The sequence below is a fragment of the Lepidochelys olivacea genome, assembly GCF_965140295.1.
Source record: "Lepidochelys olivacea isolate rLepOli2 genome assembly, chromosome: 21".
NCBI classification, from domain to species: domain Eukaryota; kingdom Metazoa; phylum Chordata; order Testudines; family Cheloniidae; genus Lepidochelys; species Lepidochelys olivacea.
In genome coordinates, this window is record NC_140431.1 from 947313 (window position 1) to 963538 (window position 16226).

Sequence of the window (16226 nt, forward strand, 5' to 3'; positions counted from 1 at the left end):
AGGTTATTTCTTAAAAGGAGCCACCTGAGATATTCTCACTCTTCCTGCTCTCCTGTAATGAAACGGTGGAGTTTGGTGTTCCTCAGCAGGTGGCTGTCACATCCCAGTAGAGCTCCGAGCCAGTTCTTCATCTGAAAGAAAATCTTAGCTGGGAATGCAGCAGCCACACCTGCTCCCGGTGCCAAGACTTTTCATCTCTCACTAGGCCATTTGCAATGTTACCAGGCAAGAAGCATTCCCAAGAGAGATGCGCTCTCTCTCTCATTCTCAACACACAGAGTCCAGGCCAACTAGAAAGTTGTACTGTCACAAGCTCGGTCAGTGTAGTGCCACCAACAAAACTGTTTCTGCAGCGTGCATCCCACTTAGCGCATTCTGTCCACACAGAGTCCAGTTGCATGGCAAAAGCGTGGTGCACAGTTGGTAGGCATCCCACAGTTCCCTGGGAGGCATGCAGGCATTCCACAGTACACAATGACAGTTTCCCACGTGGCTAGAATGACCCAGAGATGCTACAATGTTTTGTGAGCTACCAAATTTATTTTCTTTTCTCTCTCGGGGAGGGTTGGGTAAAAAGCTAAATTATAGCTAGTGATATAGTCAGTAGAACTCTTCACATCAGACTAAGAATCATCTATGAATCTTAATGATGGTGAAAGCTACTTCAAAGTAATAAAAGTCAGGGTTGCCGTAATTAGCCCAGCATTGTCTTGCGGTGAATAGACTGGTGTAATTGGGGCTTTGTCTGGAGCGTTAATTCGTTTTCTGTTTGGACTCTGCTAATTATCTCCATTGGTAACTCAAGCCTGGGGAGCATAAAATCACCAGGGACATAAAAACTGCATTTTAATCACACCATATTCTCCTAACATGTTTTCAAGGTGAAACAAAACGGACCATTTATTGATGAGCTGTTTTCAGGGTCTTCAGAAGGCATTGGGCCTGGGCAGGGGGTCTGGAGGGAGGGGGGCAGGAAGGGCTTTGACAAACCCAACAAAGGCTCTCCCTTTGCCTCTGCAAATAGCACAGACTTGCTTTTAGATTGAAGGTGGAAATCTCCAAACTGTCCTGTCTGCCCACAGGGTCCATCCCATCTCCTGGGCACCCCTCCTGGAAAAGACCCACAAGATGGAATAGAGAATGGAAACCTTCCCACAGGTTGGTTGGTTGGTTGGTTTTCTTCCTTTTGAGTAAATCCTGCAGGGTTTACTAGACAAATCAATCACAGGAATGTAATTCTCTAGACAGCTACAGATAACTAGAGAAGAGAGATCATTCTCAGTTCAGTTTGAACGATTCTAGCACCATTTCTCTAGAACCCTGTTACATTCCTCTAGGGCTCTATTGGTTTAAACTCATTAAATTCTATAGGCTGTTTCCATGACAAAGAGATTTCTTTATTGGACATTTCAGTGTGTGAGTCTCCAACCAAACATTATCCCAGTGTCGCTGAGACTGGAAGTTGCGGTTGCCAAGTAGAGACCCTGAGGATGGCCTGCTCTCAGATGCCCAGGCTTCTAAGCCAGGTTCCTGCCCCCCTGTACGGTGAGCCCATGACATGGCCCTTGCGCGGCTCTCCCAGTCACCCCTGCTTCTGACTGTGCCAGGCGCCCTGTTGTCGTGCTGAGGCAGCAGCTGATCATGTGCTCCATTTCTCAGGAAGGAGAGAATGCTCTGGGGCTCTGGACTTGCTGCTGTTTCCTTGGCTTTTTGGAGGCCATCTTCTCCTCCTTGTTTTTTACTTGCATCGGCCACCAGAGTGGCTAAGCTCTGTCTCTGCCAAGGTCTCCAAACCAGCGTTCCCATTCCAGGACTGCGTGCTGCAACCAAGGTCAGGCCTGGCGTCAGTGGCAGCCTCTGGCTGGGGGATGGCATGTGGATGTGACACCTTCTCAGCAGCCATGAGCAGCCCTGGATCAGGAGCCAGGGACATTGCTTGTAAGGGGAGCCAGCTGGCCACAGGTACTTCCCAGCAGGGTCACTGGCTGCACATGGGAGCAGGTAGGTGACACAGAGGCCACTTGGCAAGGTGTTGGAGGAGCAGTTTGCACTGACTTTTGTATCGGGGTGCCAGCCCACTGACACTGTGGGGCTATCCTGTGAGCTGCTTCACTTGGGCTGCCTCCTCGGCAGCAGACCCCAGGGAGCTATGCCACTCTCTGCAAAGAGCAATGCCTGATTCATGATGCTGGTTTGGTTTGGGTCTGGCTGGGAAGTGACTTAGGGGAGATAGACCGCGCCCTCTGAGATCAGTCGCTAGTGCAGGCAGCTGGGGGCATCTGGCAGCTTGACGGTGGTTCTGCAGCGTAGCTAGAGCTTCTTAGCACCTGTACAGAAACCGGGCAGAAAGAGGGGGCCAGCTACTGCAGCGACCCTGCATGCAAGGGGCCTACAGGGAGCTCTGTGCACCAGTCCCAGCAGGATTCTGAGTGTGCTGTGTCCATTGGACAGAGGGAGCAAAAGGGACCCAGAGCTTCCTAGGGTGGCTCCAGCTGCCTTCACACAACATGCGCCGCTCCTGAGCTGCACCCCTCTGGCCACTGTCTCCCACGCTGCTCTGTTAAAGTGACAGCTACTTCCGCAGGAAAACAAGAGCGCACAGTGGTGTTTCGGTGATGAGCTGATCCAGGCTCTTCATTGGCTCAGAGGACTCGTCTGATTCATTGTTTTTCTTAGTGTCAGGAGGCAGATATGGGATATCAGAGACAAAATTGACTCAGTTTCTTTGATGTTTTAACTGTTCCTCCTACTGCATAAACAGTGAGAAAAACTCATTTAGCAGCAGCTTCCTCTGTACCACCTGGCCTCCTCCAGCCAGTGAACATCCCCTCACCCCTTCTCAAAACCAAAGCACATTAATTATGGTCCAACTCCATCAAATTAATATTTGTTTGTTAAATCTGTTCTCAGATAATCCAATGTCATCTTCAAACAAGCTGATGTTTTTCTGAGGCCGGCTCTTTTTTTAACACCATCTGTAAACTCCTGGTCCCATCCTCCTTTGTTTTAGGTGAGCTGCCAGAGGAAGGATTTCGGAGCTCATGCATAAAAGCATCTCTAAATCCTGTCAAATCTTGTGAATGCCAGCTCAGCAAGGAGACGTGTGGAGCCATCTCAAATAGGCAACAAGTTTTCAGAGTTGATGATTCATTAATTCTGAAACTTTTCATTAACAGCTATGGTGTGTTAGCAGATTTGTGAGTCCTACATAATTCCATGGCATGAAAGAAATGTCTTAGGAGAAGTTTCCTGCAACACAACCACTTCTATCAGTGATAGATTCTGCATTGCAGCTCTGCTTATTTCCCTTATAGCATCATGCACTGTAGGTAGTTTAAATAATCAAAAGGAGGGAATGCACATTAAGGGGAGGAATTATGATTATTACTATTTTGGGTTTCCTGATGGTAAATCCAAAAAGCAGCTTTGTCCTGATGCAGCCAGGCTGGGCTGTTGCATTTTGTAACTCTTTTCCTTTTAAAACTTCCTGTCAGACAGCTGAACTGTCTGAGGATTTGCTCTCTCATTTCTGCTGTCCCCTTGCAGGGTGATATGGATACTTCTCATTCAGCCTCAGGGCCTTAGCTCAGGGCCAGCAACAAATGTCCTTATTTTTGTTGCTAATCATAGGAATAATAATAAGGATAAAGATGCTTTCAGGGGATGCACCACATGGTAACCTCGTGTTGTTGATGCTAATATACTGTGTGTTCATATCTATATCTCCAGGCTTAGGGCTAGAGACTTCTGACAAGGATTTGAAGGAACTGTAGTGGAAACTATTTCTTCATTTAAAAAACCATTTGCAAAGGAAAGTGCCAGAAAAGGAGCAACAAAGACACATTTTCAAACAACCCAACTCCTTATGTTTTCATAGAATATTAGGGTTGGAAGGGACCTCAGGAGGTCATCTAGTCCAACCCCCTGCTCAAAGCAGGACCAATCCCCAATTTTTGCCCCATATCCCTAAATGGCCCCCTCAAGGATTGAGCTCACAACCCTGAGTTTAGCAGGCCAAAGCTCAAACCACTGAGCTATCCCTCGTACAGAACTGTGTTTGACACTGAGAACCCTGAGAAAAATTCTAGGACTTAGCTCAAAATACAGTAGATCGGTGTCTCGGAACTCTGTGATGTTGAGAACACAATTAGCCAAGTCTCCTAGGAAGCTCCGCCATCTGTCTTGCAATTCTATTTATTATTAAATGAGACTAAACCCATTCACTCACCAGCCCATGACATGCCCTTTCTCCCGAGGCTCTGGTTGCAGTGGCTTGAATAAGATAATCTGTACAGTCTGACTCAGACATGGACTGTTCATGGGGCTGCCGAAGGAGAGTAGCTGAGTGCAGGAGGTTTCCAGTATTCAGAGAGGTGGGAGGTGGGTGCTTATTCTCTCCACGTCCTGCTCCTTCACTCACTGGCAGCTTTTACATGCCTCCTTCAAGGCAATTAACCTGTGGGTAGCAAAGAAGCTTTCCCCAGCTCTCCTAGACAGCCTGCAACCTAGATAGTTAATGCAATTGGGATGCAGCTCCTAGGTGTTAATACAATTAAGATACATGGAACACTGGGAACCACAAAAAGCTGTATCTCCTGAAGAGGTTTCTTTACCTCAGTGGCGCTAGCTTATTGATATCCAGATGTCACATTGTGTATATATGACACTTGTTTGAGAATTGTTTGTTTATTTCAACTGATGTTAAAAATCATGTAGATCCAATAGCAGTTGTGTTCCCAAATAGCAAGCCAGCGACAGCTAACAATATGAACAGGTTCCCTCATTATGCCAACAAAGTGATTTTCTTTATTTCATTTTTAGATTCAGGTGTTTTGTCAATATGAACATTTAAACCCCCTTCATTTTTTATAGATTTTTTTTCTAGCCTTTAACATCAAAGATCTAATTATGGCTAGATCTAAAGTAAAACATAGAATCAAAGGGAATAGAACTCATGGAAAGACCTTGTATTTTATGGTGAGACATATTTCAAGGCTTATTTCTATAACAGCTGCAATGAAGAACAGATGCAAGTTGCCTGGATTGTCTGATAAAGGCTCAGCTGCCCAATAACAGGTTTGGAGTGATTTATTTTTAAATTGCAGTTTTGGGGTGAATTAAGAACCTTTTAGAGCTCCTGAAAGTGAGAAGTGGTTGGCATTATCTAGATTTAGGCATAGTGCAAACAGGTATTGTACACTCATACACATTTATGCCAATTGTAAAAAATAGCAAATAAATAGCAAATAAATAAATTTCTACCAATGCACTTCAATCTCAACCAGCAATAAAAAGGCTGGTTTGAAAACAGCACACTCTCCGGATTCTCCGTTGTGTGTGACAAGCCCAGCGGTAGCAGAAAATAACAATTTTCTGGGACTGTAGGCAGGGAGGGTTCTGATCAGCCCCAGCTCTCCCATCCAGCTGCTCTCTGTGTCCTGTCCTCACGTCTCTTTATTCTGTGCAACTCTCCTGTTTATTGTTACAACCTCTGTATACTTTGCTCCTTCCCTGAGACATTGTACTCACCCGCCCTCCTCCTAGGGTGTCTCTTTACCTGTTCTTGTCATTATCCGTCCCAGTCCGTCTCTCCCTCTTTCCATCATTCCTTCTCTTCCCTCAACACCTGTCCTGGGAGAGCGGGAGAGTCCTGCCCAGGGGTGGCCACAGTTATGGTTGCTCTCTCAAGGGCTGTTCCAACCAATGAAAGCCTCTGTCTCTTTGCTTCCTGGAGCTGGTTTGAGCTCCATTGTGCTGGCCCCTTTGGTAGAGCAGAGGCCTGGCACTCCTCACACAGATATGGTTCGAGAGAACTGGGCAAGGAGCTCAGAGTCTGCCCCGCAGTGCAGTGTGGGGAAAGTAGGCAGGTACCCAGTGGGTCTCGTTAGTTCCACTTCACACCAGATGGTTTGAACGTCCAGCAGATGCTTCTGTTATATTCCTTCGAGTATCTCGATGGCTTGATTGGGTTTGTGGTATTCAGCAAGTGTTAATTTTAGTTCTGTAAATACCTTAACAATACTGACAGGTTTCAGAGTAGCAGCCGTGTCAGTCTGTATCCGCAAAAAGAAAAGGAGTACTTGTGGCACCTTAGAGACTAACAAATTTATTTGAGCATAAGCTTTCGTGAGCTACAGCTCACTTCATCCGATGCATTCAGTGGAAAATACAGTGGGGAGATTTATATACACAGAGAACATGAAACAATGGGTATTACCATACACTCTGTAATGAGAGTGATCAGGTAAGGTGAGCTATTACCAGCAGGAGAGCAGGGGGGGGGAATAAAACCTTTTGTAGTGATAATCAAGGTTATTAATTTCCAGCAGTTGACAAGAACGTCTGAGGAACAGTGTGGGGAGGGGAATATACAGGGGGAAATAGTTTTACTTTGTTAATGACCCATCCACTCCCAGTCTTTATTTAAGCCTAAGTTAATTATATCCAGTTTGCAAATTAATTCCAATTCAGCAGTCTCTCATTGGAGTCTGTTTCTGAAGTTTTTTTGTTGAAGAATTGCCACTTTTAGGTCTGTAATCTACTGACCGAAGAGGTTGAAGTGTTCTCCGACTGGTTTTTGAATGTTATAATTCTTGACGTCCGATTTGTGTCCATTTATTCTTTTACGTAGAGACTGTCTAGTTTGGCCAATGTACGTGGCAGAGGGGCATTGCTGGCACATGATGGCGTATATCACATTGGTAGATGTGTAGGTGAACGAGCTTCTGATAGTGTGCCTGATGTGATTAGGCCCTATGATGGTGTCCCCTGAATAGATGTGAACATAGTTGGCAATGGGCTTTGTTGCAAGGATAGGTTCCTGGGTTAGTGGTTCTGTTGTGTGGTGTGTGGTTGCTGGTGAGTATTTGCTTCAGGTTGGGGGGCTGTCTGTAAGCAAGGACTGGCCTATCTCCCAAGATCTGTGAGAGCGATGGGTCGTCCTTCAGGATAGGTTGTAGATACTTGATGATGCGCTGGAAAGGTTTTAGTTGGGGGCTGAAGGTGATGGCTAGTGGTGTTCTGTTATTTTCTTTGTTGGGCCTGTCCGGTAGTAGGTGACTTCTGGGTACTCTTCTGGCTCTGTCAATCTGTTTCTTCACTTCAGCAGGTGGGTATTGTAGTTGTAAGAATGTTTGATAGAGATCTTGTAGGTGTTTGTCTCTGTCTGAGGGTTTGGCGCAAATGCGGTTGTATCGTAGAGCTTGGCTGTAGACAATGGATCATGTGGTGTGGTCTGGATGAAAGCTGGAGGCATGTAGGTAGGCATCGGTTTCAGAGTAGCAGCCGTGTTAGTCTGTATCCGCAAAAAGAAAAGGAGTACTTGTGGCACCTTAGAGACTAACCAATTTATTTGAGCATAAGCTTTTGTGAGCTACAGCTCACTTCACTGGATGCATTCAGTGGAAAATACACTGCACATCTACCAATGTGATATAGATGTTCCTCAGACGTTCTTATCAACTGCTGGAAATGGCCCACCTTGATTATCAGTACAAAAGGTCCCCTCTTCCCCTCCACCCTCCCTCCTGCTAGTAATAGCTCACCTTACCTGATCACTCTCATTACAGTGTGTATGGTAACACCCATTGTTTCATGTTCTGTATGTATATAAATCTCCCCACTGTATTTTCCACTGAATGCATCGGATGAAGTGAGCTGTAGCTCATGAAAGCTTATGCTCAAATAAATTTGTTAGTCTCTAAGGTACCACAAGTACTCCTTTTCTTTTAACAATACTGTGGCAACCCAGGTTCTTGAGAGCTTTGGGTACTGACCGTGTGAGCTTTATTTTCTGCATGTCAACCCATGGCCCAACTGTCTGCACGTACACAGGACAACAGGGGGCACAGTTTCACTTCGGACCACATTTTGGAACATTGAGATTTTTCCCTTTTTGCCTGTTTTTCTGTTACCCATTTTGCACCTGAGAGTCTTGGCTAGATCCTGGAATATAGCTTTAATGGTCACTAAGCTGCACAGCTAGGCAGGGGAACAAATCTGCAGTTGTGTACTCAAATCCAAAACTACCAAAACGGTTATTTGCAACTCTGTGCACAGACCTACCTCAGCTCCCAAAGTCCCAGGGCACACGTCGATGCTGAGTGGGCCGTCTCTTCTTCATATATGCCAAAGTGCCAGAATCTAGGCTATGGGGAGGAATCTTCCTACGATGTTATATCAGTGATTTGTCCATTAATATGCTGCAAAAAGTGATGTAAAAATAAACTGTCCTATCCTGTTCTGAGATATTGTGGATCCTATTAAACCCCATGTCATGTGCATGCTCTTTATTTGTTCCATGATTCTTCCACTATTGCTATGAACCCTCTTCCCTCTCCAGAGAAGAGATTTAAAACCTGAAACCTACACCATATAAGGGAAAATGACCAAACAGCCAGAGGACAGTGTCAGCTTTCACTTTGGGTTTGTCTGTTTTATTTAATGCAGGGGAGAACATGTACTGCCTGCTATAAAACCTCCCTCTCTATTTGATTTCACTGTGTCAGCAGCCTGTGGTTTTGTATTCTCCATGAGCACAACTGGATGGAAGGTGCACTTTAATAGGCCAATAACCAGCCTGCCTTTGAGAGTCATGGCAGTGGGTTTTTAATAGCACATCAGAAAGCCCGTGTTTTGCAGTGGAAGGCACGTTCTGCCATAACAGCAGAAAGGTGCGTCTCCAGGGTGGTTTATTAAAGCTCGGTCCCACCGCAGTTCTGCAGTCAGGCTTGCGGCTAAGCGGCCTGCTAGGGACACAAACCCAAGTGCAAACTCAATATCTGACAGTGCCAATGAGCCAGATCAATTGTAGTTTTACCCCTGAATCTGAGCGTTCTGAACCATTCACAGCAGAGATCGCTATTGCCTGGTAGCCTTGCAGCCCCTGCCCCTTCTCGTCCCTGCCCCTTCTGCTGACTCAGTCTGTCTGAGTCCAGCGCGCGACAGGGGACCTGTGCGTGTTCAGCGGTCACGCACAGAACTGCAGGGCCCGGTGTAGAGACAAGACAAGCCAGCTTGGACCATCTTCTCATTTTACCTTACAGCTTTCTCACAGCCATCTTTTCTTTTCTTTTCTTTTCTCTTCTCCCTCCCTGCCCCTCCTGCTCCCTGCCTGTGTGTCACCCTCACCTCTCCTGCCCTTAGAGCTCTCCATCAGCCTCCTTGCAGTGATAGTTAGTGTGTGTGGCCTCGCCTTGGTGGCAGTTTTTCTCTTTCTCTTTTGGAAGCTGTGCTGGGTGCCCTGGAGGAACAAGGCCATTTCTTCTAACGTCTCCCAGAGCGAAGCGGCCTGCAACCAGGAGACCATGGCAGACAAGCTAAAGGACACAGGCACGCTTGGCTTCCTGGAGGCAGCTGTGAAGATCAGCCACACCTCGCCGGATATCCCAGCCGAGGTCCAGATGTCCATGAAAGACCATATCATGCGGCACGCTCGGCTACAGAGGCAAACAACAGAGCCGGCATCGTCCACCAGGTGAGTGCAGTGCTGTGCTCCGTGCAGCATGGAGACCGCGTGGGTCTGTGCAGATCGGCGCCACGAGCTTGGCTGAAATGGCTTTTCCATTTACATTCTGAGAGCCTTGCATTTAAGAAGCTGTGCAATACCTGGGCTGATCTGCAGGCCTTCCCAGACACCCCACACCTTGGCGACTGTTGGCACTTAAAGCAAGAGGCGTAAGTTCAGGCTTCGGTTGGATTCTTACTAGCATGAGCCTGCAAGAAGAGACAGTTTTGCTCCATACATAGAAGAGATGTAAGTTTCCTTGTTAATATAGCACCTCCTGGTGGCTGGAGGTGGAGCTGCGTTGTTGGCCATTGGTCAAAGACTATTTGCCTACTCTTCCAGGAGGTGGTCAAGGATGGAGTTAGCAACTGTTGGGGGGAGGTTGGGTTTCTCAGGGAGATGTTGTTCCCTGAATTTACAGAAGGTACAGTAATCCTGAGCACAGGCTGAAGAAGAATGGAGCCTGGCCAGCAAACCAAGAGAGGATTAGAGATGCTGTAGGTATCCATTGACATGGTCTGTGGGCAGAGGCTGTTAGGTTCTATATCCCTCATGTATGTCCCAGCCCATGTTCCCCAAGTCCGCTCCCACTGCACTACTCCTTGGGAATGACTTCAACTAAATTTACCAGGTGGTGCCTTTCCATAGGGGAGAAACGCTGTCTCTGGAAGTTCAGTAGTAAGTGGCACTGAGCTGCCAACAAAAGCGAACCATTGTTTCTAGTTTCAGAGTAGCAGCTGTGTTAGTCTGTATTCGCAAAAAGAAAAGGAGGACTTGTGGCACCTTAGAGACTAACAAATTTATTTGAGCATAAGCTTTCGTGAGCTACAGCTCACTTCATCGGATGCATTCACGAAGTGAGCTGTAGCTCACAAAAGTTTATGCTCAAATTTTGTTAGTCTCTAAGGTGCCACAAGTCCTCCTTTTCTTTTATTGTTTCTAATGTCTGCCTGGCGCTAGAGAGAAGCCCTAAAAGCTAGAGTACAGCCTGCAGCTTCTTGGCTTCTGTGCCTAAACCAGAGGGGCTCCATGGGCCCCTGAAAGAATCCCCATGATGTGTAACAGGGGCGTTCTTCATGTTCAAGTTTAGCCTGGATGATTCATCCCATCTGATCAGTCCTGGAGCTCAGCAATGGGAAGTCAGACTTTCCAAAACGGTTATTAACTAACTCACAAGGAATCAGATATTATATCACTCTACACTAGCGACCCTAGATATGTGTACGTGTCTAACTTACACCCAACAGGGTAGTTATACCCTGGGCTCAATACTGTTTGATTATTGAGAATGTGTGATAACACGTACCTCTAGTTTCCGGCAACTGGCTTGCCTTGGGTGTGTTCTTAATAATTATTTGTTGTTCGATATGTAAGAACTATGTCTGAGCCTGAGGGGAGATGTACCGAGTGGGGCTGAAGGAAATACACCCATCCCCATGCTGGAGCGTTTGCCAAAGATTTGTTTGGTTTTGAACCAGCTGTCGTATTAATCTTAGAATAGGCTCTTGATTAAAAGTAAAAGATTCAAACCCTGTTACTGTGACTTGCCCTCATTGTGTCAAGCTGTCAATATGCTTGTGGCCACTTTAATTTTGTGACAGCACAGACAGGGCGAGGGAAGGATTGGTATATTGTCAGATAGAATTAGACCCCTTTGCTCTCTTCTTGCTTCTCTGGCTCACAGCAGGACTCACTGGATAAACAGAATTGAAGTATCACTTGCTGGCCAGGCGTAGGAGTAGCTGCTTGCCAGTGCCCCTGATCAATGGCTCATTGCTGCCCCAGCCGCAGCCCAAAGGCCTGTGCATGAGAGTCATTAACATTAGAGGTGAGATGCATGGGCCTTGGATGGCTAGTCTGGGGGAGAATCCAAAAATTCTCCCTGTGTCCAGAGTCTGGGAAACAAGGGCAGGGAGCTGAGTCCATGCTTCTGGCTGAAGTGCTGGCCACAACCCCAGTGAGGTGGGCAGCACCACCGTGCAGGCAGCTGTTGCTCAGAACTCTGCTTGCATTGGCGCCCAGCATACAAGACACACATCTCAGTCTCCCGTTTGAAGGGGAACAAAAGCTCATCTTGTGACAGCTGGAATTATGCCAGGCTTTGTCTGTGACCATTGCATTGCTTTTCGGGCAGCTCAGTCACATGGACACATGACACACGTGCAGCATGTGCACACAACACTGTGCACACAAACACTGCACACATGCCCAGACCCCCCTCTTTGTGCACACACAAACACACACACGCTCTGCCTCTCCAGCACCTTTCACGCACAAGAGAGGGTAAAAGCTGGGTCAGGCTGAGCATGTGTGGGGACAGCTTGCCGGGGCCTGCCGACGGTATGCCAGCCCTGCTAGTTTTTCATAGTCACTTGCATCATTAAATTCACCCCCAAGATGCAACAGAGAAAAAAATTAAACAGGAATTTGTGTCAGACTCCACTGGCAAACATTTCACTGCACCCTGAGTTACAGAGGGGTATTTGGGATAATGGTGCGGATGTGTTATCGTCACTCATCTCCCTCTTGCACCTTCCTCAGATGTACGGAGGTACGAAACTGCATGGAAAAAATCATGTACAAACCACCAAGAAAGAGACACAGCACATTGGCCTTTGTGACACACTCAAAATTCACCTGGGCTCCAAGATTTGCATAGTGGAGAAGGCCCCCTGGGTAGCAGCCCTGTTTCTTTTGTGCACTTTAATTATCGTCCTGTCACATCATTTCTGGCCCCTAAGTGCCACATCAAAACCAGAGATCAAGCTGCTAACGCTGCCCTCCTTTGTTTGATTCGCTGCCCTGGGGCTGCTTCCCTGTACTGAGTATTGCATAGCTGAGTATCCTCTTGAATCCCTAATTAATGCATGTGGATGGGTCTGAATGATCAAATCAGGCACATGAGACGTCTCTGTAGCAGGTCCAGCTGCTGTGGGTGTTGAGGCTGCAGGTAGGGTAGAGACAAGTGCTGGAGCAGGGACTGTTCTTGGATTTATTTCCAAATCGCTCCTTCCTGTGCTAGCTGAATGCCAGGCACGCACATTTTCATTCTGTACCCTCCTAGTGCCTGGTGAGATCCCCATCCAGCTCCACACAACCACGACACACTCACTGCCAAGTCAAAACTCCCCCTAGCCCTCCTGAGTCCAGTTCCCTGCTCTCACAGGCAGCCCGTCACATAACCCTGTTCATAAATGCATCGCTAACAGCCGTCGTAAAGCTGGTTAGCTGGTTGGCCCCACTGCTCCTATTGGGAGGCTGTTCCAGAGCCTCCCTCCTTTGATGGGTAGGAACCAGCTTCTCATTTCCAGTCTAAATGTATTCATGGCCAGTTCATTGCCATTAGTTCTTGTGCCCACACCGTCCTTCACTTAAACAGCGCCTCTCCCTCCCTGGTGTTTACCCCGATGTGCTTACAGGCAGCAGTCGCATCCCTGTCAGCCGTTGTGTTGCTAGGCTAAACCCGCCAAGCTCTCCATCCTCCTTGTCATCTAGTAGCCCTTCTTGGTACCGCTTCCAGTTTGAGTTCATCTTCCTCGGGGCCTGCTATATTAAGGAAGGGTAATTCCAAAGCCAAGCTACATGACCCCCAGTGTCAGCCTTCTCCCCTCTCTTGGATGCTCCACAGTCCCCAGGCCCTAGAGTCCTCTGCCAGAGGGGTGCTGCCCCCTCCCCTTGTATTCAGGGAAAATCTAATGAGCTGTACCTGCCCCAATGATTCAGCAGTACCTAGGCTGCTGCCCCAGGGGATCCTGCCATGCTTTCACATGGCCTCTCACACCCCACCGGGCAACTGGCAGGCTCAGCACTGTGTGGTGCAGGCCCAGCTTTGGGAGTGAGGCAGGTTATGGGTGATCAGGCAGGGAATGGGGGCTCCTTGAGTTCTCAGTTTTTAGCTACAGAGCAAAAGGAAGAACTGAGAGGAGCCACTCAGCTCACGCAGGGGGAGATTCTGCAGCCCTGCAGAGACCATTAAAGTGAACAACAACAGCAGCATCCTGCTAGAGCACAGAGAACCTGTACTGGGAAATCAGCAGGGCCTCTCTGAGCCCCTTCCTGTCAGAGGGAAACATGAAAAATGTATCTGAAGTAGCATGAAATGCTTTTAATGCTGAGGTCCCCTGGGGCTGGAGCAGCTTCCACGCGAGATGAGGACCCAGCCTGCTAGGTCTGCATGTGCCACTACCCGATTGGCATCTGTTGGGGAGGTCTGGGTGCAGCAGGGGCCCGAAGGCAGCCATCTTAGCTAGTCCTGCCTCTGCTTGCCTGTCTTTCACAGTTCTGTGAATTCTGAGGGGAAGGAAGTTTAGTGCCAGGGTCTGGCAATGGAAAAGGGCGAGAGAGCTGCAGAGTCTCCCCGGCCTATGGGCTCTGGCTTGGACACAGAGTATTTGCTCTCATTTGTGTCACAGGGGCATGGAAGGAGAACAAATGAGAACTGGAAGGACCCTGGGTGTCTGCTTGTTATCTAGGCTCCTCAGTCGCAGGCACGTCTCTGTGTGTGAGATGGGAGGCGGCACCTCTGCAAGATAGGCTGGGATGTTTCCATTGCAGATCCAGGAAGAGAGCCTAATGCCCCTAGCCCATAACCAGCTCAGAGGTTCCCCACAGACAGCACGAGCACCTGTTCCCCTCTTTCTCCCATTCCCAGCTCTGCTTGGGCTCATCTTGGGAGGGAGCTGTGTGAATGCGCCAGGCAAAGTGTACAACTGTCCTCTTCCCCTGCAGGCACATTTCCTTCAAGAGGCACCTGCCTCGGCAGATGCACGTGTCCAGCATGGACTATGGCACAGACCTGCCCCTTGAGGCCGAGCAGCCAACCAGCATTGGCAGGATTAAACCAGAGCTTTATAAGCAAAAGTCTGTGGACTCCGAGGACCCCAAGAAGGAGGCAGCAAAAACCTGTGGGAAAATAAACTTCACCCTCAAATATGACTATGAGAATGAGACACTGATTGTGCGGATCCTCAAGGCCTTTGACCTGCCAGCCAAGGATTTCTGTGGCAGCTCAGACCCCTACGTCAAGATCTACCTCCTGCCTGACAGGAAGCGCAAGTTCCAGACGCGAGTCCACAGGAAGACTCTGAACCCCACCTTCGATGAGTCCTTCCACTTCCCTGTGCCCTATGAGGAGCTGACTAGCAGGAAACTCCACCTGAGTGTCTTCGACTTTGACAGGTTCTCCAGGCATGACATGATAGGGGAGGTTATCTTGGAGAACCTGTTTGAGGCCTCGGACATTTCCCGGGAAACCTCCATCTGGAAGGATATTCAGTACGCGACAACTGTGAGTATCTGCTGCAGGGGAGACATGTTGGCCTTCAGATGGGTTGAGATCTATGCAGGTATTGTGCATCAATGTTGTATGCACTGTCTGTGCACATTAAACTGGATAGTGTCTCTAGCCACCTGCACCAGGAGTGTGTCTTTGTCCTCTCCTCCCACACCAGTAAATAAGAGTTTATTAGAGTAGCCAGCTAATGGAGTTTCTTGATTAGCACAAGTGAGAGGGTCTTGTACTTTTAGCACTGAAGACCCACAGTTTAAACTCCACCAATGATCACTGCAGGCATAGTGGGGAGGGAGGATGTTGTGTGTGCAGGCCTGTCAGCTCTACCAGGGTCCTCATTTATTGCAGATGCCATTCTAGCTCTACTTGCTGTTATCTCCCTGTTCAGTACTGTGTGTTGTTCCCCACATGTGGTGAGTTAAGTACTCAATCCATGGTAGCCTGAGAGCTCTCAATGTCTGCCATATGCATAGTATAGACATTAATAAATTACTCTGGAGGAACATCCTGGTCCATCAGATCACTTACCTCCATTTTGAGAAGTTACATCGTCTTTATTTACTGCGTGACTTGTTTCCACAGTATCAGAAAACATAATTTCGGAAACATGTAGGAACTGCTAGGTTTCCTGGAGTTTTTCTTTTTACCTTTTTGAAAAGTAACATTTTCAAGTCCTCTAAACAAAACAAATTAGCAAAAAACTCCAACCTCCAAGCTGACTCTGCGTGGAAAATTCAAACAGAGATGCTCCAGCCATTATTATTCAGTATTAATCTGGCTCTCTCAGAAGCCCCTTGGAAATCTATGCCCAGAGGGATCAGCTGGAAGCATAACTTTTGTTTGCTTTTCATTTAGAGGGTTGCATCATCATTTCACCTCTTTTAAAGTTCAACCAGAAGTTGTGGGATTAATCACTAGGTAAAATTCTATTCCGTGTGCTGTGCAGGACAGACTAGAGCATCGTAATGATCCCTCGTGGCCGTAAAATCTGTGAATCTGGGGATAAAATATACAAATAGTGCATACTTCCTCATTCAGACACTGCCCTTAGCCCCAAGTGCGCAATTGGCGTCTCATTGGGCTGTGATTGTCTGGCAGGAGCAGTCAATCAGCGCTGCTTGGCAGTGTCACTTCTCACTGCCCCCTAGCTATTGGTGGGGCTGGGCTGGCCACGTGAGCTGTGTGTGTGTGACACTGACCAGTTACCCACGCAGTGCTACCCTCATCCAATCTTTGGCAGTGGAGCAGTTGCAGTAGCTCCCTCCCTTGTGCTGCACGGGGGGGAGTCCCAGCAATAAGGGTGATGGTGAGACAGGGCAGCACATTATGGACAAGGGTCTGTAAAAGGCTGCAGCGTTAGCTGCACGCCCCCGAGCCCTGTCAGCAGGTGATGATCCTGCTGGGGAAGTAAAACCTATGGTGCTGACTCAC

At 47.9% G+C, this 16226-nt stretch overlaps 1 protein-coding gene across 2 annotated transcripts in view; it reads left to right on the forward strand.

Moving 5' to 3' along the window:
• Window positions 1-16226, forward strand: part of SYT6 (synaptotagmin 6) — a 96932-nt gene that overhangs the window by 33368 nt on the left and 47338 nt on the right. For both annotated transcript variants that reach the window (XM_084611214.1, XM_084611215.1), the window contains exons 2-3: window positions 9145-9475; window positions 14234-14792. In XM_084611214.1, the coding sequence (XP_084467340.1) occupies window positions 9145-9475; window positions 14234-14792 (890 nt within the window). The remainder of the gene's footprint in view (window positions 1-9144; window positions 9476-14233; window positions 14793-16226) is intronic.